Here is a 21,781-nt window from a genome sequence, read left to right on the forward strand (position 1 = left end):
CTGATGTGGTGGGCGGTAACCTCCTGCACGCACCCCTCCTCCTGTTCAGCGCTTGGCCGTTCACACCAGTGGGTGTCCAGGGAGCGATGGATGGGCAAGTAAATGAGCAGAAAGTCAAATATTTGAGTGACACTCAAATACGGAGGTGCAAAGAGCGTCAGTCCCGGAAGGACACCAGCAAAGTGTACCACCATCAAGGTGGAGAGGGCAGCTCCCTTCCGCCTCTCACCTGTGTGGGGGGCCCCAGTCCCGGGGGGCCAGGGAGTCAGCATTCCTGAAAAGACCCCAGGGGAGCCCCCTTACAAGCAGGCTCCAGGTGACGGTCCACTGTGCGCAGCCCTGCTCCGTGCCCGCGGCTCAGGCCATTCCAACGTGCGCCGGCTTTCCGACGACACCACCAGCTCTAGTGGTGCCAGCAGGGGTGAGGCCCGCAATGGAGGTGGTAGAGGAAAAACGTTTATGTGACTTCCAAGCTGTGGCCCTCATCTCCAAGGCTCTATTTTATTACGAAATCTGGTCCAATGACAATTGTAATATTATTTCCCTCCCAAATGAAGTCCTTACAATTCCTCCACTTCCCGACATGCCACTCACCTGGAGTTCTGAGAGTCACCTTTGGTTGTGCAAGTTGTGAGAAGAAAGGGAGAGGACACACACAGGGCAGAGCTCGGAGCTGAGAGAATCCATTAGCCTCTGAAGGGCAGGCGATGGTCGACCTGGTAGCTGACTGTGCTGGGCAGCGAGTCCTTCTCCAAGGTCAGCCACAGAGAAGCTCCACCACTGAGATCCAAGGAGCTTCCTCATTCTGCCCCGAGAACACAAGATGGACTAACAACCCAGAGACGGGAGGACACCGACAGGGGTTCCCTTAGCACAGGTACCAGCCGAGTCGTGGTGGGGAGGGGGAGCATCAGGCTTCTGGACTAGCACAGATGGGAGGTCTACAAAGACAGTAGATATGACAGGAAGTGAAACATGGGGCAGCTTCTAGAAGGCGCTCTTTCCAGAGTTGGCAAACACACAGCAAAGGTGGTGCTGAGTCATTGGTCGCCTCCCAAGAATCCTTGTGGGGCAAGCATGTCACCCTCCAAGGCCACCAGGGGCCCCACGAACAAGGTGTAAGTGTCTGTGGCCGCAAACAAACAAAAGCTTCGATTTCCATAGAAACGTAGGTTTATTCCAATAGAGACATGCTGAATACAAAGGGCTGAAACAAATGAGTCATCGTTCACATAAAATAACAGAACATTTTAATAAAAATTAATATTTTTTTCTTGAACATTAACTTACCAGACACTGAATAACTGCACAAATTAATAAGCGTAACACAAATAAACCTATTTTTCTTGTTCTCTGAAAGTGGAATATTTCCTGTTGCGCACACCAAACAAGTCAGTCCAAAACTAATGACTGCTAAAATATTCGCTGCCAGTATTAGTGGAGAGAAATGGAGCACCTGCACATAAGGCGTGTAAGGGAAATGAATGCAACATGATGATAGTAACCAGTCATTAGTGAACGTTGTAGTTCATTATTAATAATTATGTATAACAGTATATTGTAAAAATTAAGTTACGAAATTTTAATTAAAATGTTTCTTACATGCCGTTATATTGGCTGGGCCGCAAAAATATTCCTTGTGGGCTGCATACAGCCTGTGAGCTGCTAGTGAGACATGCTTGCTGTAGGGAGAAGTCACAGGCCTGAAGTGGCGCCGGGAACTCTGCACACCTGTGCACCCTGTGCCCTCGTCCTGGCTGTCCACACCTTGGTCTCCATGCTGACAGAGCATCTGTGAGGTCCAGGCACAGCTGGTGTGTCTACCCCTCGGTCATGCGGACCTGGAACGGCCTTCCTTTCGGGCCCACTGGGGGGTTTCTACTCTCTTCAAGACACCCCCTGAGCACGCTGCTTCCTCAAGGACTCAGGACCACCACTCCTTCCTCTCCCTCCTCTGAGTCCTGCATTTGTAATTACCCAAGTCCTTACCACAAGACATGTGTCTCTCTCATAATTTTATTTCTATTACTATTTCTAGAACCTTGAACATTTCTTGACACATTCATTGCTCACTAAATGCAGACGAATGAATTTGATAAATGTTTGTAAAAAATTGCCATTAGTACTCACCACTAACTGAGATTATTTCTTGAATTTAGGATTCCCTACTTTCATTTCCCCGAGGGAGGCTGCTGGAAAGCACAGGTCCCAAGGGCACCGTGGGCTCGCCCTTTAACTGCTCTCACGCAGGCGTTCCCGGGCCAGTCTACGCTAATCCTCCTTGGACACTGAGTCCTCTCAAGGGGTTATCAACCCTTGTTTGCCAGTTGATCAGATGTCACTCAGTGATTCCTGGCAAGCCCTCCGGTATCGCCTCCTCCGTGACACTGATGCCAGCCTCTGCTCTGGGCTGGAATGCGGGTCTCTGACTGACAGGCTCCTGTCATCGCTCACTCAGCACGAGGCGGCTCCTTCTGCATCTCCTGTCCATCCTGCTGCCCCCTCCGCCCCAAGATCGGGGTTAGGACCAGCATGACCTTTTCTCTGCAACTCTTCCCGCCATTTTGCACTTTGTCAGGTGCAATGTATAAACTTTTTTCCGGCTCTTCCCTAATTTCGCAGTTTGCCAGGTGAACATATTTTTCTTGTATCTCTTCCCCCTCATTTTAACCTTGTAGATTCTTGATTGATTGCCAAATGCTCCGCCCACACTTTGTTACCTTATGTACACAGGGCAACATGTAACTTCTCTGTAACTTCCATGTTTTCGGTGTCGCTCTCTATTTCGCTTTTCTGTAAGTTGTCTTAACCTGTGGGTTGTAAAACTTCAAAGCAGACCTATTTTCTATGTGGACAGTGGAGTGGAACGCACTGCCCTCGGAATGGGAAAGCGGGTCAGAGTCCTGCCCGCCTGTGAACCGCCACCTCGGAGATCGCGAAGGAAAGGAGTTGCCCGCGTGGAGACTGGATTCCACATGCTGTGCGTCGGCGTCAGGGCTCCTGGATCACGGCTTCTCTTGCCCACAGGACCCGCCTGCACAGAGCGGACTCTCGGGAAAGGCGCCCTAGAGGCTGGGCCACACTGGGCGGGTCATATTTCCTACAGATTTTAAAGCCTTAGCTGCACAGTCCCATTCCTCAGCTTATTGTATTTCTTTTTAGGATATAAATTATTACCTTGCACTGCAATTTCTGGAGGTGTTTTCAACGTTTTCCATCTGCTTACCAAGCCTGACCTCTTGCAGCTCTAATGGGCTTCACTGCTGGCCCTGCCACAGGCCCCGGCCTTCTGTCCGCCTCACCTGGGGCCGCTTTAGTGGCCACCGCGCCGCCTTCCCCCGCGCCCGCTGCCGCTCTGCGGGCCTGGCCCCACGCACGTGCCTGCCGCCTCTCCTCCTCCGCACCTCCCGCCGGACCCTCACCTGCCCGGGCTGCGGGTCCCAGCCTCCACTGCTGCGGCTCCGGCCTGTAGGCAGCCCCTGGAGGTCCGCCCACCCGGATGGAGGACTTCCCACCAGGACTGCCGCTCTCCCCGCCCCCGCCCCCGCCCCCGCCGCAGCACCCCCCCCCCCTCCCGCCTGGGAGCCCCCAGCAGCAGTCCCTCCCCCACTCCGGCAACGCCCTCCTCCCGCGACAGCCCTCCTCCAACCTTCCTCCCCACCCGGGCTGCGGTCGGCGTTCAGGCCGCGCCCCCGCTCCCCGCCCAGCGCGCCCCGCCCCTTCCCCGAGGGCGCGCACCTAGGACCACTCCTGGATCCAGTGCGCAGGTGTGTTCACCGACCGGACGCGCCTCAGAAAGTGAGCATTTTCTCCCGTCTGTGTTCTAGCCCCTGCCCCCAACCCCGTGCCCATCCCTGGAGTCCGGGGGCCGGGCGTGGCGATGTTGGAGGGGACTCGGGGGGACAACAGGCCACAGGCTCGGTCGTTAGACCCCACAAAAGTTTGGCCGCTAGGACTTGCAATCCTGCATCCCAAACTTGACCAACCCCACCTTCTGGCCGCTGCACGGGGGACACGGTGGCCTCCAGGACTAGGCAGGGCTGCGCCCCCTCGCGCCTGAGGCCCCAGGCAGGATGGGCGCCCGGCTTCTAAGGGCTAGGTGCGCTGGGCGAGGTGACCGGCCTGCTGCGGGGTAGGGATGGAGGTCTGTTCAAGAGCGCCGCCCCCCCCCCCACCCAGGGCCCTGTCGCCTCCAAAGCGCGTGCAGTGCAGGCTCCCCCCAGCAACCCCTTAGACGCGCGTGCTCGGCCGTGGGCGTCCTACTGTGCCTGTGTGTGTGAGTGTGAGTGTGTGTGTGTGTGTGTGTGTGTGTGCGCGCGCACAGATGTGGGTGTGTGTTCAGATGTGTGTGCGCGTGCGCCTGGCTGTGTGGGCTGCCGTGCAGATCTGTGTGTGTCTGTGTGTGAGATGTGCGTGCTCGCGTGCGTGCGGCTGTATGTGTGCTCGCGCGAGGCAGTGTGCGCGCGCGCCCCCGCCCGCCGGCGCCGCGGACCCGCGGGAAGGCAGGGGGCGGAGCTATGCAGATGGAGGAACGTTCCGGGGGACGCGCGCCGCGGAGGCCCTTCCGCAGGAGCCCAGCCGGAGGCGGCGGGGCCGGCGCACGCGGGGCAGGCGCGGGCGGGACGCGGCGCGGGGCCGGGCCGGGCACTCGGCAGCGATGGTGACCGCGGGCCGCCGCTGACCTGCCTGCGTGGCTCGGGCTGCCGAGCGCGGCCCAGCCCGGCGGCGGCCGAGAACCCGCGGGCTCTTCCCACCGGGACTTCGGAAGGAAACGGAGGGAAAGGGGGCCGCGCCGGGAGCTCGCGGGTCCCTGGAGCGCGGTCCACTATGATCCTCCTCGCCCTGGGCGCTGGAAGGCGGCTGGACGTCCTGCATCCCTCGGGGACGGTTTTCTTGCAAACCTTGCTGTGGATTGTATGTGCTGCCGTCTGCGGAGCGGAGCAGTATTTCAATGTGGAGGTAAGGACCAGGCGGCCGCCTTCCCGGCTGGGCCGCTCCTGACACGCTGGAGTCCCCGGGTGCTGGCTGCCCAGAGCCGCTGGGTCTGCACGGCGTCCCCTCCAGCCAGACAGACCTAGTTGCGCTTCTCCATCTCGGTGATGGATTCGCGCAGACCAAGTCCGTTATCCCCGCGGCACAAAGGATGCTTTGAGCGGTGCGTCCTGCTGCCACCGGGAGAGGCTGTCGCGGGCTCAGGGAAGCAGCTCAGCTCCAGGTCAGGGTGAACCAACCGCTCAGGACGCAGGACGCAGGACCAGGACGGGCGTCTGGCATGCCGGCCGCCTGGGCATTGTTCCGGGAAGGGAACCTTTCCCGTCCGAGGCTAACAAAGGAGGTTAGCATCACATCCGAGGGCAGGGGGACACTTGCTCTGGGTAATTGCGCCGCTTTGTGACAAAACACTTGACCAGACGGAGGCGTTTTCTGTTTAGACCTAAGTTAATGCCGGGGACCTGGAGCTGGAGACACGGAGGACGTGGCATGGGCCCTTTTTGTATGTCCTCCTCCCCTCCCCCGCCTAGAACATCAACGTGGCCCAATGGAATAGTTGTGAGGTGTGTTTTTAATTTGATTTCACACTCCTCTGGCAAAACAGCCAGGTTTTGGACTGTCCTGGGCTTTGCCTGGGCAGCGCTGGAATCACAGACCCAAAGCCGGAGGGAGCTTAGGGGCAAGGACTTAGACCTCTGCCGAAGTGGCCTGCTGGTCCGCACTGGCACCGAAGCCGCTGGTAGCTGGTGTCCGCCTGGGCTCCATAGGCTCACCGTGCACAGGATGGAGAAGCAGCGAGAGGGTCTCACAGAAAATGCTGCGGTTCACTGGGCCTGCCTCCTGACATCTCAGGAGAATTAGGAACGAGTCTGAAGGATCCTGGCATGTTTTTTCTTATGCTGCTGACCCTTCCAAGCTCATGGCCACTTTGTTGGGCGTGTGTTTGCACAATAGCAGGACCTGTTGCACAGCATTTGAACAGTTTCCCTGAACAGACTGGCGTGCAGAGTGCCCAGTCCAGGGGCGAGGGCACGTGCTGCCGGTACTTCCTCTGGGTTTCTGGAAACCATGCTCAGGGCGGTGCACTAAGTGTGGGTGGTAGAGAAACAGTATTTGAAAAAGTAACAACTATTATTGAATGAGTGAAAGAAGTTTACAGATGTTAAGGATGATGATATTATGCAAAAACCCCAACTTGAAAACCAAGGAGGGTGAACCCTTTGAAAAATACCACTTTGTTTTTCTGGATCGGAAGAGAGATGGGAAGTGCTGAGTGTCAGACGGTTCATGATGGCAAATGCGAACTTAGGGAGTTACATGCCACGGACGGAGGCTCTGGCAAATTTAAAGCAGGAGGCCATGTGGCTGAGAGGAGGATGGAGTGAGTGCGTGGGCTGGAGGAAGAAGGTGGCAGGCTGTCAGGTACAGTCTTATAAGCAGCTGGTGCTGGGGGGGGGGGGGCACTGGAGGTCTGCAGCCAGGGAGGCCTGCTGGCAGACATCCTTGGGGGTAGCATCAGTGTTTTCATGATGAATAATTTCCCTTTTGAGGCTAAACATTCATTTGATTGTATCTCTTCATAGTTGGAATCCCTCAGTCAGTGCAGATATTATTATGCAAGAAAAAGTTATGCTTTTACAAAAAATATTTTTAAATTTCCATTATATCTTCTCTTTTTTCAAGATATATGGAGGAGTGGTTTATGGAAAAAATAGGTATTTTCCCATTTTTAGAGCTTTTAAGTTATTCCACCCATATTTACTATACTATGCAAAGGTTTGATTATTGAAAGATTAGAAGTGAGTGTCCTCTGAAATGTAGAAAGCTTTTCTCATGGAGATTTGTGATGATTTGGAGATTGTCTCTCATGATTTGTGTTTTCCCCAAGCAGTTTTCTTCGCAGCGCGCGGGCATGGCCTTCCTTGGGGTTAGGATAGTGAGGGTAACGGCTCCCTTTCCAGTCCTGAGTGTGGCCGCTGGTTGGGTCAGCCCCTGGAGAGACTGGCCGGCGGAGAGGGTCCAAAGGGAGTGCCTGCCCTCTGCCTGGCACTTTTATTCGCTGCTTCTTGCAGCAGGAAACCTTGATGGGAAACAGGCCCTTGCGTCTTCTTCAGAGCGGGCACAGCTGGTGCTCCTCCTGCTCCAGTGTGAAGCGGGCCAGGCTTCCTGTGGGCGACGGTCAAGGGGGGCCTGCGTGAACAGGTGGTGTCCTCAGTGTGGAGCTCTGAGCACCGCGTCCTGGGCGCACCCCATCTTGGGCGCACCCCGTCCTGGGCGCACCCCGTCCTGGGCACACCCAGGCTGCAGGTGGAGGGAGCTCTGGGAGAGCCTCCCTGCTCACTGGGATTGCAGTGCTCTCTTCCTCAGCAGCATGGCCAGCGGGAACCCCATCCCAAGTTAAGGTTTGAAGTCTCTCTTTTTCTCCTGGAGGTGGGAGGGTGGGTGGAGGCATTCATGCTAACTCTTTCCAGTCTGGTTTCTAAGAGCACCGACACTGGAAATTGTCAGTCTCAGAGCCAGAGGCGTGTGTCATGGGTGGAGGAAGCCTGGTCCGGGAGAGAGTGTGCACACTGGTTGGTTGGTTTTGTTTTTAAGAAGCAAACGGGGATGCATGCAGCTGAGGCGGCTCAGGCGGGGACACGCAGTTGGGCCCTCTCTCCGCAGGGAGCCGGCGCCCGCCCTGGGCCATCTTCTCGGTGTGCGTGTTCAAAGGTTGGCCTGGGGTTGGGTCTACCTCGGGGCCGCCGCCGCGGAGGACTTCGCAGGGCACAGGGGGTGTCGCTGGCATGACCGGGCAAGCGGTGCCGGTCACTGCGGATGAGAGCCTGTGGGCGCAGGGACCCGATGTCAGCTCCGAAAGGTCATTTTGTCGCCAGAAAACTTTCCTTGTCTTCGCGGGACTCTGGATCCGGGTGGTTTTGTTTCGGTTTTACGCTGCAGACCTTTCCGTGGTGAGATTTGGATAGTTTGTGATGCTACTAACTTTCATCAACTTGACAGCTTATCAAATGTTAAATAATTGAGCAACATATTTTTATTGTTTTTATAAAACAATAGCACACATTTCTAATACGGAAATTATTTGAAGCCAATTTAATGTAAAATCAAAACGTAATTGTCTGGTGCACTTATCAAGGCATAGGAGAGACTGGCCGGCGGAGAGGGTCCAAAGGGAGTGTCTGCCCTCTGCCTGGCACTTTTATTGTGACAAAATGAGTATTTTATTGTGACAAAAATCTTAATAAAGGAAAGATGCTTTTGTTGTTTTTAATTAGAGAAGAGAGATTCTGGATTTCAAAAGGATATTTTATGACAAATGCTATGACTCGTGAGTGCAACTATTTCCTCTGCTTTTCCTGCAACGTGTTCCTTTAACTGCGTTAGGGTTCACTCACTCCTGTCGGGCCGGAGGTCCGGCCGAGCAGCCTTTGCTGGGAGGAGCTCTGCTGCTGGAAACTGGGTGGTGAGGCATAGAGGGCGACTCTGTCCTGCGGGTTTAACATGGCATGTGTTTGCCACTGGTTTCAGATCCGCTGTCTCCTCCTCATGTCAGTGAGCAGCGTTATTCGGTCGTGGAAGGATGGTGTCCGCACGGCCGGGTTGGCCTTGAGTAGGGACTCTCCCTGCACCCACCGTGTCTGCCCGCAGGGCCGGGCAGCAGAGCTGGTGCATGAAGGTTTCCAGCTGTGCCCGGCACCAGCTTCACCCGCAGCCCAGGGCCCTCAGAATGTCAGAGGCCAGAGACATGACCCAGAGACCAGGAGGCTCTGTGGTCCTCGCCCTCCGCTGCTCCTGCAGGTCGCCCTCTACTTGCCGGGCTGTTCAGAGCTGCCTGTCAGGACACCCCAGTGGGGGCATGCGTGAGGCCCTGCAGGTCAGCCCATGCCAGCCAGGCAGGCTGCCTCCTGCCCTTGAGGACCCACAGCCAAGAACCGCCCCGCCCCGCCTGGCCGCACCGCTGGGCTCTCTCAGCCTCTCCCCTGCCAGAGGTTAGGGTTGGGTTCAATAACAGCTTTTTCTTTTTTTTCTTAATCTCTGGAGTCAGTTTGAAAACAACAAATGTAAAGTTTTTATTTTCTCTTACTCACGCTCTGTCAGGTTGTTAACAAGAAAATTGTGATGCACTTGCTCGTTGGCAAAGTTCTTCTCGCTAAGGTTGGACTGATCAGTTATGTTATATACATGTTTTCCACAGCCCACTCCAAGTGTCACCTTTTCAGAATATTTGATAAATGACCAATTGCAATGATTTCAGAACCAAAAAGGAGCCATTAAACATTTGAATAATTAATTAAATTTATTCAGTGTCAGAAGAGTAAGATTTCTTTTTTATGCTCCTTCAGTATGTAGATTTCGAGTTGAGAAAGTAATTTTTCATGTTACTCTCCATCACCATATAGTTTAAGTGTCTGTGAATGAGCAATAGCCATTGCATTTCTCATTGTGGGGAAGTGTAGGGATTAAGAGCATAATTTTGGCACTACATTGCTGGGTTCTACTCTCAGCCCTTCAACTTACAAGTACATTATTAAGTCAACAAGGACAATTTAATCTCTGTGGACCTTGGTCTGCACATCTATGAAATGGATCCTAACGGTATCTGCCTTCTAAGGTTGCTTTTATGATTTAGATCACATTAAATAGATGGGTGGATGGCTAGAGAGATACATAGATGTATAAAAAATAGATGATAGATAGATAAGAACATGCCTTCACATGATTAAACACAATACTTTTTCATTATCATTATCATTAATAAAAAATAAATGGTGATTCAAAGGTAACTGGCATGATAGTATTTAATTACACAAAAGTCTAACAGGTTAGGACATACCACCTGGTTTAGGAAGATTTTCTTTTCATGCTTTTTTAATTTTGAAAAGTGTAATCTACTGAAAGTCAACCAAGCCAATACCAGTACATTTTCTTCCCATGGGTTTTTCTTAGACAGTTTGGATCAGCAACGTGATTTTCACATTTTGTCTTGTCATCTGCGACTATCATAGAATGTTAAGTTCAGCTCACACTTCTTTTGCAAGATTGAGTTTGCTGAAATCTGTCCGTTTTTCCTAAAACCGTGGGAGATAAATAGGCCTTTATGAGGTGAAGGCTTGTTTATTTTCACTGGCCCGAGGCCCACGTGCCTCCAGCCCACAGGGCAGGGTTCCATGTGTCCCTTAGAGCTCTGGGTTACACCCCAAATCCAGAGCATAAGAGCCTTTTTATGTCCAATTGCTAGAGGAAGGAGGCGGCTGAGCAAATAGGTATTAACGTCTCTTCTTCTTGTGGAGACGTGTAGGGATTAAGAGCACAATTTGACAATGAATTTGTTTGAAAACACAACACACTTGACCATGTCCCCTTGGCATAGAGGGTACTGAGCGGTGTGGTGTCCGGGTTGGACCAGGACCGGGTGTGGGCCTGACCTCGGTTCTGGGCTCCCATGGCTTTGATCTTGGAGAGTCATTTCGTCACTGCTTCTATATGTAAACACGAGGACTCAGCTAAGCCGTCACGGTGGCCATTCCAAACTTGAAATTCTGTTCTGTTTAGCCTCTGGGCTGTGGTTTACGTAGTGGAAGGGGAAGTCCACCCGTTGACTCTGTAAGTCTTGGGGCCGCTGGGTCACAGAGGCGGGTGGAGAGGTGCTTCGGAAATGCACATAGTGACGGGCAGACTGTTCGGCTTCCAGCTAAGGTTTGTCATCGTCCGTGGCGACATGGGGTGCGTTGTGTTGGAAATAGTCCTGGCCTTCTGAGGAGTCAAAACACCGACAGCAAATTATATGTAATTTTAAAATCAATTTTTGGCCGAGGTAGGCAACTTAAAGATTTAATGTTAAAAACGTGGCTTGATATTAGTTTGAAAAAAATACACCATTTCTAAGTGGAACTTCAATCATAAAAAGGCAAATTGGAATAAGAGCAAAATCTGAGTTTTGGGGGGATACGAAGGGTCTTGACATGCAAATCCATCCGCCTGCCTGCCTGTCCACCCGCCGGGACGTGTGTTTCCCGGGCGATGCGTGCGCTCCGCCGCCCTTGTGGAGAGGGATTTTGGCACGTGGCTCTTGGAGGGTTATTTCTGTGCTTTACAACACTTTTGATTTTGAATGTGAAAAATCAGATTGCATTTGTTTTAAAAAATGTGCAGCTGATGTGAACAGCAGAAATATTTCATGCTACAAGGATGAAATGCTAAGTAACAATGTGTGGGACGCCTGCTTTCCTTTTGCCTTCCTTTGGCTTTTTCCTGGGAGAGTTATGTATAGATTTTCCTGAAACCATATGTGATTGCCCCCCCGCACCCCTGCCGGCAGTTAGCTCTGAACGGGCGCTCTCTGTCTGTGTTTCACCGCGACCGTTGGCACGTGCATCCTTGGGTTTGGATCCAAGGACTGTCTCCACGAGCCACATACCAGGAGCTTAGCCAAGAGTCTCAGAGCCACGCCACCTTCCATTAAGTCAGCGATTTTCAGCCAGTGTGCCATGGCACTCGGGTGTGCAGCAGGAAATTAAAAAAATTAATTTATTGATTTGAGAGAGAGAAACATCAATCTGCTGCTCCACTCATTTATACATCATTGGTTGGATCTTGTATGTGCGCTGACCAGGGATTGAACCCACAACCTTGGCATATTGGGACCACAATGCTCTAACCCACTGAGCTACCAGCCAGAGCAAGAATTGTTAAGACATGCAGTACCTGACTATTTAGTCAGGGGCACTGACCTCTTTTCCCTTAGATTGTCAGACAAAAAAATGACAACAGCCAACAGAACACTAGCCATAAGTGTGAATGAATCAAAATTATACCTACTTTTTTGTCTGATCGGCAAAAAATATATTTTTTGGTGTGCTGCAATATTTTAGTAATTAGTCTGTGCCCTTTTGATGAAAAGGTTGAAAAACCCTGCAGGAGTGACCTGAGGTGTAGAATATAAAGGAAGGCAGGGGGCGCTCGTGAGCTGTGCACGGCTGCCAGTGACGCGGAAGGCCCTGGTTTAAAGTCAAGGACATGGGGGCAATCAGTCTCCGAGTGAATCCTAGCCAGTCACAGAGCTTAAGAAAATCAGGGACCGCGTAGCTCACTATTGAAGACGCGAGCTGGGTTTGCTGAGAGCCACTCAACAGCTCTGATTGCATATTTGATGAACTGGGAGGAAACCAGCATGTCTTGGCCATGGCCCTTGAGGAGGACTGTCGGCCGCCCGCCATGCCCCCGCCTTGGGTGTGGTCAGCACCCACACTGTAGTGCCCGAGTTTCCTGAATTCTTATTTCAGCTACAAGGACGCATCGGTCACAGGTGGGATACATTTAATTTGATCCTGCCTTTTATATTGTGTATAGCAAACATTCCATTTCCAAAGCATTTGAGATGAAAGTTATATCCTTCATGTTTACTATATGACTCTATTGGATAAATATTTTTTTTAACAAAAGCAGATATTAAAACATAGGCTTTACCTATTTCTCTCTATAAAAATATATAAGAAATGAGCCACAAAAATGGGAGCAGTGTTTTTTCTTCTTTGATGGGAGCCTTGCTGATTATTCTGATCCGATGGAGGTCAGGACCTGAGAAGAGGCCATGACAATGCAGTGGGGGTGCCAACCTTACGATACTGTCCCCCACCAGCACCTCCCTGTTCTGTTAGAGCTTTTAAATCTAGTTGGTTTGGGGAGCACAGGTGGGTGAGGTGAGCCACATCCCTGCAGATACACGCTCTTGGGAGAGATGGCCTCAGAGTGAGGTTCAGCTGACAGACACCCCACGGCCTCCCCAGGGAGTGGGGGTGCAGGGCAGGCTTCTTCGTGCCTCAGTTAAGGGGCAGCACCGTCCCTTTTCTGGGGAAGCTGGGTGTGGGTTGGAACGTGGTCTCCAGCCCCGATTGCACGCACCTGAGGTGATGCCAGTGGCATGCTGCCCGCACTCAGAGCCCGTGAGGTGTCAGTGGGCACTGTTTCCACGGGAGCTTTCCACACTGGACGCTCTACCCGTGTTAACAGGTCCCCTTGCTTGTACGGATTAGTTCCTTGGGCTTGTGTGAGGCTCTGATGTCCCTGACTTGTCCGTCTTCACACCATTGCCCGCAGCTCCCGCTCACTGTCCCACTGCCTCTCCCTTGGGCTCAGTTCCACTGCAGACAAGGCTTAGAAAGCGAGTGGCTGTCACCTGCAGCCACCCCACCCCCTCCTTCATTGGGAATAAAGTAGAATAGGCTCATTACTCCCAGAACCCAGTGTGTGCGCAATGATTTGCATGAGATTGAGGACAAAGCCGAGGAAATCCCCTCCGAGGTACAGAAAACACGCATGTGGAAGGAGGGGCCGTGAATATAGCAACAGCTCGGGTTCAGTGACCCTGTGTTTGCTCTGTCGAGATCCCCACAGTTTCCTCTGCAGCCTCGCTGGTCCTGACCTTTCACGCGTGGATTGTGAGTGGTACGGGCTGAACGGCACAGTGGGATGGTGACAGCATCTCCTGAAGGCGGCCCGGGGCCTCCTCCAGGGATGACTGCTGGGCAGAAACGTTTTGTGCCAGGACCACTGTCTATCAGAAAGGGTCCAAACGACCCTCCAAACAGGAGCACCTGGGGTTGACCTCAACCACCTGCTCGGTGCCGGTAGAGACCACGGTAATCAGGTCCACATTTGCCGCGTGCCTCGGAGATCGTCAGTCACAGCTTCTGCGTCGGTGGGGTAGCCCTGCTGCTTCTCTGAGTCTGAGGCACAGAGAGGGTAGGAATTGCCGAGACCTGTGGGAGCAGCTCAGCGTCACCGCTGCTGGCGGCTGCGCAGCCCAGGCTCCCGCCCAGGATTCCAGGTGAGAATCAACATCCAGGTTCCAGAAGACAGAGCGATCGGCTCCATCACTGTCCTTCTGTTGCACGTGGAAAAGGGGTGTCAGTGTGCACAGTGCCCCTGCTGTCTGCCCCGCCGGCTTGCCTGGTAACAGCTGAGTAGGCACTGAGGGTTCAGTTGTTGATTCTGAACCAACTCTTGGCTGATCAGGATGGTTTAGTGATGTTTCACTCATTAGAAAAATTGGTAATCCAGGTAAAATGACATAGGGTATTAAATCTTGAATTACATATACTGTTGAATTACATACACTATTATGTCATCTTGAATTATATGTTATCCACTCACAAGCATTACTCCTTTGTTCAAAAACTGAGACATGGAAGATATTGAAAAAGACTCAAGTTGAACTTTTAAGACATCAAAATGACAGTATGTGAGATTAAAGATGCACTGGAAATTTAAGCAGATTTCACATTACTAAAGGAAGAAAGAGTGAACTTGAAGTCAGCAATGGAAGTTATTCAGAGTGAAACAGAGAAAAAAGGACATTTAAAAAGTGAACAAATCATCAGTGATGCCTGGGACGGCTTTACGTGGCCAATGATGTGTAACTGGAGTCCCTGCCAGGAGGTGCAGGGAGAGTGTTTGAAGGTAAAATGAATAAAGCATTTCCTATTTTGGTGGAAAATACGTAAACTCATTATATCCAAGAAGCTCATGGTTCTCAAGCACAAGCCTCATGAATAAAATGACACCATAATCAGATTGGTCAGCTGAATGACAAGGAGAAAATATTGAGAGAGAGAGAGAGAGAGAGAGAGAGAGAGAGAGAGAGAGAGAGAGAGAGACACTTTACATATAGAGGAATAACAAAAATGACAGATTTCTTGTCAGAAATAATGCAAACAAGAAGACACCAGAGGAACATCTTGAAAATGCCAAAAGAAAAAAATACTGTCAACTTGGTATTTTATATTCAGTGAAAGTATCTTTCAAAAATGAAGGAAAAGTAAAGACTTTTCCAGGCTCACAGAAGCTGAAAGCCTTCCTCCCCAGTCACAGGCAGGACATGAAATGTTAAATGCAGTCCAAAACCTGGAGACAGCCAGAGGCCCACCACAGGCACACAACAACCCCCAGCGACATCCAGCTTAGTCACCATACATGGCACAGCATGAATGAATCTCAAAGTCACTGTAAGTGGGTGGAGGCAGACCAAAGGTGCATGTCCTTGAGATTCCATTTATATGAAACAAGAGGCCCGGTGCACGAATTCGTGCACCAGTGTGGTCCCTCGGCCTGGCCTGCAGGATCAGGCCAAAACTGGCTCTCCAACATCCCCTGAGGGGTCTCAGATTGCGAGAGGGTGCAGGCCAGGCAGAGGGACCACATCGGTGCACGATGGGGGCCAGGGAGGGATGTGGGAGGTTGGCCAGCTGAGGAGGGATCCTGGGAGGGCTCCAGGGCATGTCTGGCCCATTTTGCTCAATCCCCATTGGCTGGACCCCAGCAGCAAGCTAACCTACTGGTCGGAGTGTCTGCCCCCTGGTGGTCAGAGCACGTCATAGCTCTGATGGTTCAGTGGCCTTAGCATATTAATAGCATACTAGAGGCCCGGTGCACAAAAATTTGGGCACTCAGGGGGGGGTGGTGTCCCTCAGCCCGGCCTATACCCTCTCGCAGTCTGGGATTTTAATTCTGGGATTTATTTACCTTCTATAATTGAAACTTTGTTGCCTTCAGTGGAGCTCAGAGCCCCGTGGTGGGAAGCTTGGCTTCCTGCTTGCTCCAGCTCCGTGGCTGCCAGCCGCCATCTTTGTTGAGTTAATTTGCATATAGTCACTCTGATTGGCTGGTGGGCGTGGCTTAAGGCATAGCGAAGGTACAGTCAATTTGCATGTTTGTCTTTTATTAGATTAGATTACACTTTGATTTGTTGAATGGATGACAAGACGACTGGACACTTAGTGTATTGGGCTTTTATTATATAGGATGATAGTAAACCAACACTAATCTGTAGCAAGAAGAGCAGGTCAGTGCTGGCCTGGGATTGAGCGGGCAGGAGCGAATGGTGACAGCGGCTGGAGACTGGCTGGTAGGTGGGGATGGTCTCAGCGTGCCTGCTGAAGCTTATCGATAGTGCATTGAAAATGCCTTCCAGCTCTCAGCCCAGAGTACCCGACCTGAGGAACCGCTCGGATAAGGACTGGGGGGGTGGGGGGGGGGGAGCTGGTTGAGGTGGGAGAGAAGTTGCAATCTGCCTTCTCAGTGTTAGGCGGATAGGGCTTGGTGCTGCACTCCTCTGGACTGCTCCTTTGGGCTGTGTGTGGCCTGGCACTGGCCACGCCTGCAGGAAGACCACTGCAGTGTGCACTTCCAGCTCACCTCCCTTCGCTCGGCTCTCGCTGCATTCCCGCCCTTCCTGACATGTCCTTCCTGTGTGTCCAGGGCCCAGCATTTCCTCCCGTCCCCCAAGTGTCTGGCACTGCCCACCACTGGTGTTCATGTTGGGAGAGTGGGCACCATGGCCCACTTTCAGCCCCGCTTCCAGCCTCCCTCCCTGCGAGGTGCATCCTCAACATGTCCATGGGTGTGGCCTGCGCTGCACCTCTCCCGAGCCTGTGTCTGGTCCCCGTCACAGGGCCTCGCGTGCTCAGACACCTCCCTCTCCAGCCTCTGCCCCTGGGACACAGCCTGACCGCCGCCGACCAAGGCCCCTGCGAGGCCTGGAATGACTGAGTGCTCTGTGGTGTACATCCATGCCCATGTATAGGACTACATTTAAATCTGGGGAACTTTCAAAATATTTATTTAGAAATTCATTTAAAAATAATAATAATTATCTTAACGTAGATAACATTTTTATGAAAAGTAAATATTATTAAAAGTATTAAAAAGAAGACATTGGCCTAAGCCAGTGTTTTTTCAGTCTTGGGTTTGATTCCCGGCCAAAGGAACATACCTCAGTTGTAGGTTTGATCCACAGCCCTTGCATGCGGGAGGCAACTAGACCATGTGTCTCTCTTCCATCAGTGTTTCTCTCTTTCTCTCTCCCCTTCCTCCCTCCCTTCCACTCTCTCTTAAGATCAATGGAAAACATATCCTCAGGTGAGGATTAAAAGAAAGACATTGTTTTACATTTTTCAAATATTTTAAATGTCAGGCTTAAAAAAGATATCTCAATTCTCATATTTGTTTCTGCATTCACACTTGAATATTAAAAACCAGAGATCCTCTCAGTTGCAAGCAAATGAGAAAGAGAATTCAATATCATTATGTTATAATAGCTTTAACCTAGTCCAGTGGTCGGCATACTGCGGCTCAGCAAACCGCAGCTTGCGAGCCACATGCGGCTCTTTGGCCCCTTGAGTGTGGCTCTTCCACAAAATACCGACTGCTGTGCATGGGCCACGAAGTTTCAATTGCACTGTACGTGTGCGCCCGCATGTGGTATTTTGTGGAAGAGCCACAATCAAGGGGCCAAAGAGCCTCATGTGGCTCGGGAGCCGCGGTTTGCCAACCATGGACCTAGTCGATGTGTCAGAGAGCTCTGGGACCCCCAGAAGTTCCTGGACCAAGCTGTGAGAAGCAGGGTTCTAGCAGCCACACTGTTTCCCATTTTCTCTTGAATATACCAACGTCCATCCCCTGAGAGTCCTCCAGGTGCTCCTGCCATCATTTCCGCCCCCTCCTCACTCCCACAGGCCCAGCCAACAGCCGGCCTCAGGCCTCGCCCCCACCCATCCGGGAGCCCGGGAAGCCTCTGTAATAACCTTCTCTGCTCTTCTTCAAAGCCCTTTACAGTCATGGTCACGGGTGCTTTGTCTCGCCTCCAGGCAGATGCTGGCGGTGCTCGGCGCCCAGAGCTTGCTCGTGGAGGGACGGGAGGATCCGGACGTCCACGAGGCCTCCTCCGCGGCCAGGGCTCCGCCAGGACACAGCCAGGCATTGACTTCTTTTGAGCCTCCTTTCCTCTCAATTTTTTGTTTGTTTTTAATATATTTTTATTGATTTCAGAGAAGAAGGGACAGGGAGAGAGGTAGAAACATCAGTGATGAGAGAGGATCATGGATCGGCTGCCGCCTGCAAGCCCCTTAACTGGCGATGGAGCCCGCAACCTGGCCTGGGAATGGAACTGTCATCTCCTGGTTCGTAGGTTGATACTCAGTCACTGAGCCACACCAGCCAGGTAGTTTTAAAAAATGTTTTTATTGATTTTCAGAGAGAGAGGAAGGGAGAGAGAGATAGAAACACCACCCACCAGCTGCCTCCTGCACCCCCCTAGTGAGGATCGAGCGGGAAACACTGGAGCCTGCCCTGACCCGATCAAACTGGTGCCCCTTGGCTACGGGTCTGCGCTCCACTGCTGAGCTACACAGGCCGGGCGCGCCTCTCCCCTTTGACCTTCCTGTCTTCTGGAGCCCTGGGGCCCAGAGTCGCGTCCCCGGGGGAAGAAATGGAAGGGATTTAATTAATGCTTTTTCTCTCTGCCTGGAGCGTACGGTTGCACTTGGCATCCTGTGTTAGAGTACATTGAATGAGTGTGAAAATAATCTGTTGTAGGTTTGTGTAATAGGTTCATACCTGTCTCTCTGCCGACTACGACTTTGTGCCGGGACAGCGTCCAGGTGGCCGGTCAGCGGTGTGCCGCCGCGGAACGGAGCGGCAGGGGCGCCGAGAGGGGAGTTACGTGCATGGTGCGAGTTTCTGGTTTACTCTTTGCTTCAGTGACTCTATTAAAATCATTTAACTTCTAATCATCAGTAGTTGTATTATCCGCATGATGAACGGTTAGCCAGTGAATAGCTTGGACCTGTGGAATTTTCTGGGCCCCTCCCACATGCTCCGTCAGTGTTTCTGTGTAAACACCCATTGTCTCTTTTCCTTCACGGAGGGCACATCGATACGCTACCTCCTGGCTGGGAAGGAAAACTGGTACAATTGGTGACTTCTCAGAGGCTGTATCAGAACTCCCCGGGAAAATAACCTCTTCGAGTTCAATAACGGCACTCGAAGTTCTTACTGTTAATAAGCGGCAACGCCCCATTTGCAGCAGGAAGCAAGACAATTTTCCTTGTATTTCATTGGATCTCTTAACTCACTTCTACGCCTCTCTGGGGCACACAGATGACGAAACATTGATATGCTGTCCACCTTGCACCATGAGCATATAAAACCCTACGCGTGAATAGTCACCGAATACTTTCGATTTCTTCTAAGTAATTTCTGTTTAAACCGGAGCGTGGTGAGTGGTCTGGCAGGCACCGCATGGAAGGCCTGGCAGGGGCTGGCTCAGGTGTGAGGTTGGGTGGTGCCTCTGGCGCCTGCTCTGGGGACCAGCAGGCTGGGACAGGGAGGACACAGGGCTTTCCTGGCTGTGGCTGAAAAGCGCAGGCGGCCAGCAAGACCTGAGAGCAGAAGCCCCCCCAGACCCCCGCCCCCCACCCCGTCTGTTTCAGGGAAAGTGAGTCTCTATTATGGGTCACAGTAGGGATGGGGATGGCGAAACAGTGCACCTCGGGTGAGGACCATCATTTGCCAAAGTGTGTAGGTTCCATTCTTTTTAAATGGTTTTCTTCTTGTTACTTGAGTTACTCCCAGAAATTTTCTAGACAGACACACACACATTCTCTCTATCTCTATCTATCTCTATCTCTATCTCTATCTCTATCTCTATCTCTATCTCTATCTCTATCTCTCTATCATCTCTGTCTCTCTCTCTCTCTCTTTCTCACTCAAAATTCACTTCTTCCTTCTGTGGAAACACATTACTTAAAATGTTCTATACATTTCTTAACACTATTCTGGAGAACTTTTCATGCAGAAAAATAGGACATATAAGACAGCCTTACACTGCCATGGCAACTCATGACTTATGTGGGGATTTATTTAACTGCAACCTAATTGCTGACAGGCAGGCTGTTCCCAAGGCTGTTTCTATGACAAACAGCCCTGCCTTTGCCTACTTAAGGTGTGTGAGCCTCGCTAACGATGTTTCTGGAAGTGGGGTTGCTGGATTAAGGGCTGTTTTTATTTATAATTCTGGGGGAGTCTGCCAAATTACTGTCCCCCAAATATGTCAATTTAATATTTACCCTTGGTGCTTGAGTGTGGTTGATTCCGCACCCTCCTGGTACTTTTAATTTGTTTATTAACATGAATGAAACACTAATTTTATACAAATTCAAAGTAATGTCAATATGTGTCATTCTCACAATATTTTAATACATTCATGTCTCTTTATTGCAAGAACTTCCTTTTCCTGTCTTTATTTTGTTTTCTCTTTCTTACTGACTTATAATAGTTTTATTATGTGTTAACAAAATTGACCCATTCTTTGTCATGCATAATAAAATGATTTATTGATGTATTTTGATTTGGCTAATTCTTTTTATTTTTCAGGTTAGTCATTTATGGTTTCAGTTTTCTATTATTCTTCCAAAAATCCCCAGCATTTCAAAACTGTTTCTAAAATCATTTATTTATTTCTCTCTCTTTTTTAAAAAATATTTTTATATATTTTATTGATTTTTTACAGAGAGGAAGGGAGAGGGATAGAGAGTTAGAAGCATCGATCAGCTGCCTCCTGCACACCGCCTACTGGAGATGTGCCTGCAACCAAGGTACATGCCCTTGACTGGAATCGAACCCGGGACCCTTCAGTCCGCAAGCCGACGCTCTATCCACTGAGCCAAACCAGGCAGGGTGTCTCTTCTTTTTTTTTTTTTTTAACTTAAATCTTTAATTTATGTAAAATGCTTCCAAAACAGCCACTGACATTGGAATCCACTTATTTCCCCCGAACTGACTACCAGGAGCGTCCAGTGGATGCCGACCAGCCCTGCTCCTGCCCTGAGGCCTTGTCAGAACCAACAAGGTGAAACGGCTCAGACTGCTCTGCTTTCATCTGAGGGACCCGAGGGGGCAGGGCAGCTGGGGGCTTCGCTCAGCGGGCAGCCCAGGGATGCAGCTCACCTGCTGCTGGACACTCCTGGCCTTGGCAGCAGCACCGAGAACAGCGGGCCTGGGACGCACTCAGCCTCCGCCTCGCACAGAGCGGCCTCTCCTGCCCCTTCTTCACCAGAGCACTTGGGTTTCGGGGCATTTCCAAGGCTGGGAGCTGGATGCGCATGCTTCTCTGAGGAGGCAGGAGAGGGGTGTGCACAGAGGACGGGCGAGAGGGGTGTGCACAGAGGAGGAGGGATAGGGGTGTGCACAGAGGAGGAGGGATAGGGGTGTGCACAGAGAAGGGGGGCTAGGGGTGTGCACAGAGGAGGAGGGATAGGGGTGTGCACAGAGGAGGAGGGGTAGGGGTGTTCACAGAGGAGGAGGGACAAGGGTGTGCACAGAGGAGGAGGAGGGGCAGGGGTATGCACAGAGGAGGAGGAGGGATAGGGGTGTGTACGGAGGAGGGACAGGGGTGTGCACAGAGGAGGAGGAGGGATAGGGGTGTGCACAGAGGAGGAGGGATAGGGGTGTGCACAGAGGAGGAGGAGGGGCAGGGGTGTGTACGGAGGAGGGACAGGGGTGTGCACAGAGGAGGAGGAGGGATAGGGGTGTGCACAGAGGAGGAGGGATAGGGGTGTGCACAGAGGAGGAGGAGGGGCAGGGGTGTCCACAGAGGAGGAGGGATAGGGGTGTGCACAGAGGAGGAGGGATAGGGGTGTGCACAGAGGAGGAGGAGGGGCAGGGGTGTGCACAGAGGAGGAGGGATAGGGGTGTGCACAGAGGAGGAGGAGGGGCAGGGGTATGCACAGAGGAGGAGGGTTAGGGGTGTGCACAGAGGAGGAGGAGGGGCAGGGGTGTGCACAGAGGAGGGGCTGGGACAGTAGGACCTGGTGTTTTCTGAGGTGGTTGTCACCTGCGTGCAGACTGTTGTCACTGGTGGAGTCTCATGGAGAAGGCGTGAGACCGTCACCAAGCACAGTCTCCTCTGGGCAGCAGAGGGCGGAGATGGGAGTGAACGGGTGGAATCCAGAGC

General features: G+C 51.8%; 1 protein-coding gene across 2 annotated transcripts in view; it reads left to right on the forward strand.

Annotated features, from left to right (window-relative positions):
• The first annotated feature begins 4,513 nt into the window (after positions 1–4,513).
• MMP16 (matrix metallopeptidase 16) overlaps positions 4,514–21,781 on the forward strand; it is a 169,600-nt gene continuing 152,332 nt past the window's right edge. The window contains exon 1 of one of the 2 annotated variants that reach the window (XM_059673172.1): positions 4,514–4,959. In XM_059673172.1, coding sequence (XP_059529155.1) covers positions 4,828–4,959 — 132 coding nt within the window. In that variant the 5' untranslated portion in view covers positions 4,514–4,827. The remainder of the gene's footprint in view (positions 4,960–21,781) is intronic. The other variant, XM_059673170.1, reaches the window with a different exon arrangement.

The sequence above is a fragment of the Myotis daubentonii genome, chromosome 17, assembly GCF_963259705.1.
Source record: "Myotis daubentonii chromosome 17, mMyoDau2.1, whole genome shotgun sequence".
In the NCBI taxonomy this organism is placed as follows: Eukaryota; Metazoa; Chordata; class Mammalia; order Chiroptera; family Vespertilionidae; genus Myotis; species Myotis daubentonii.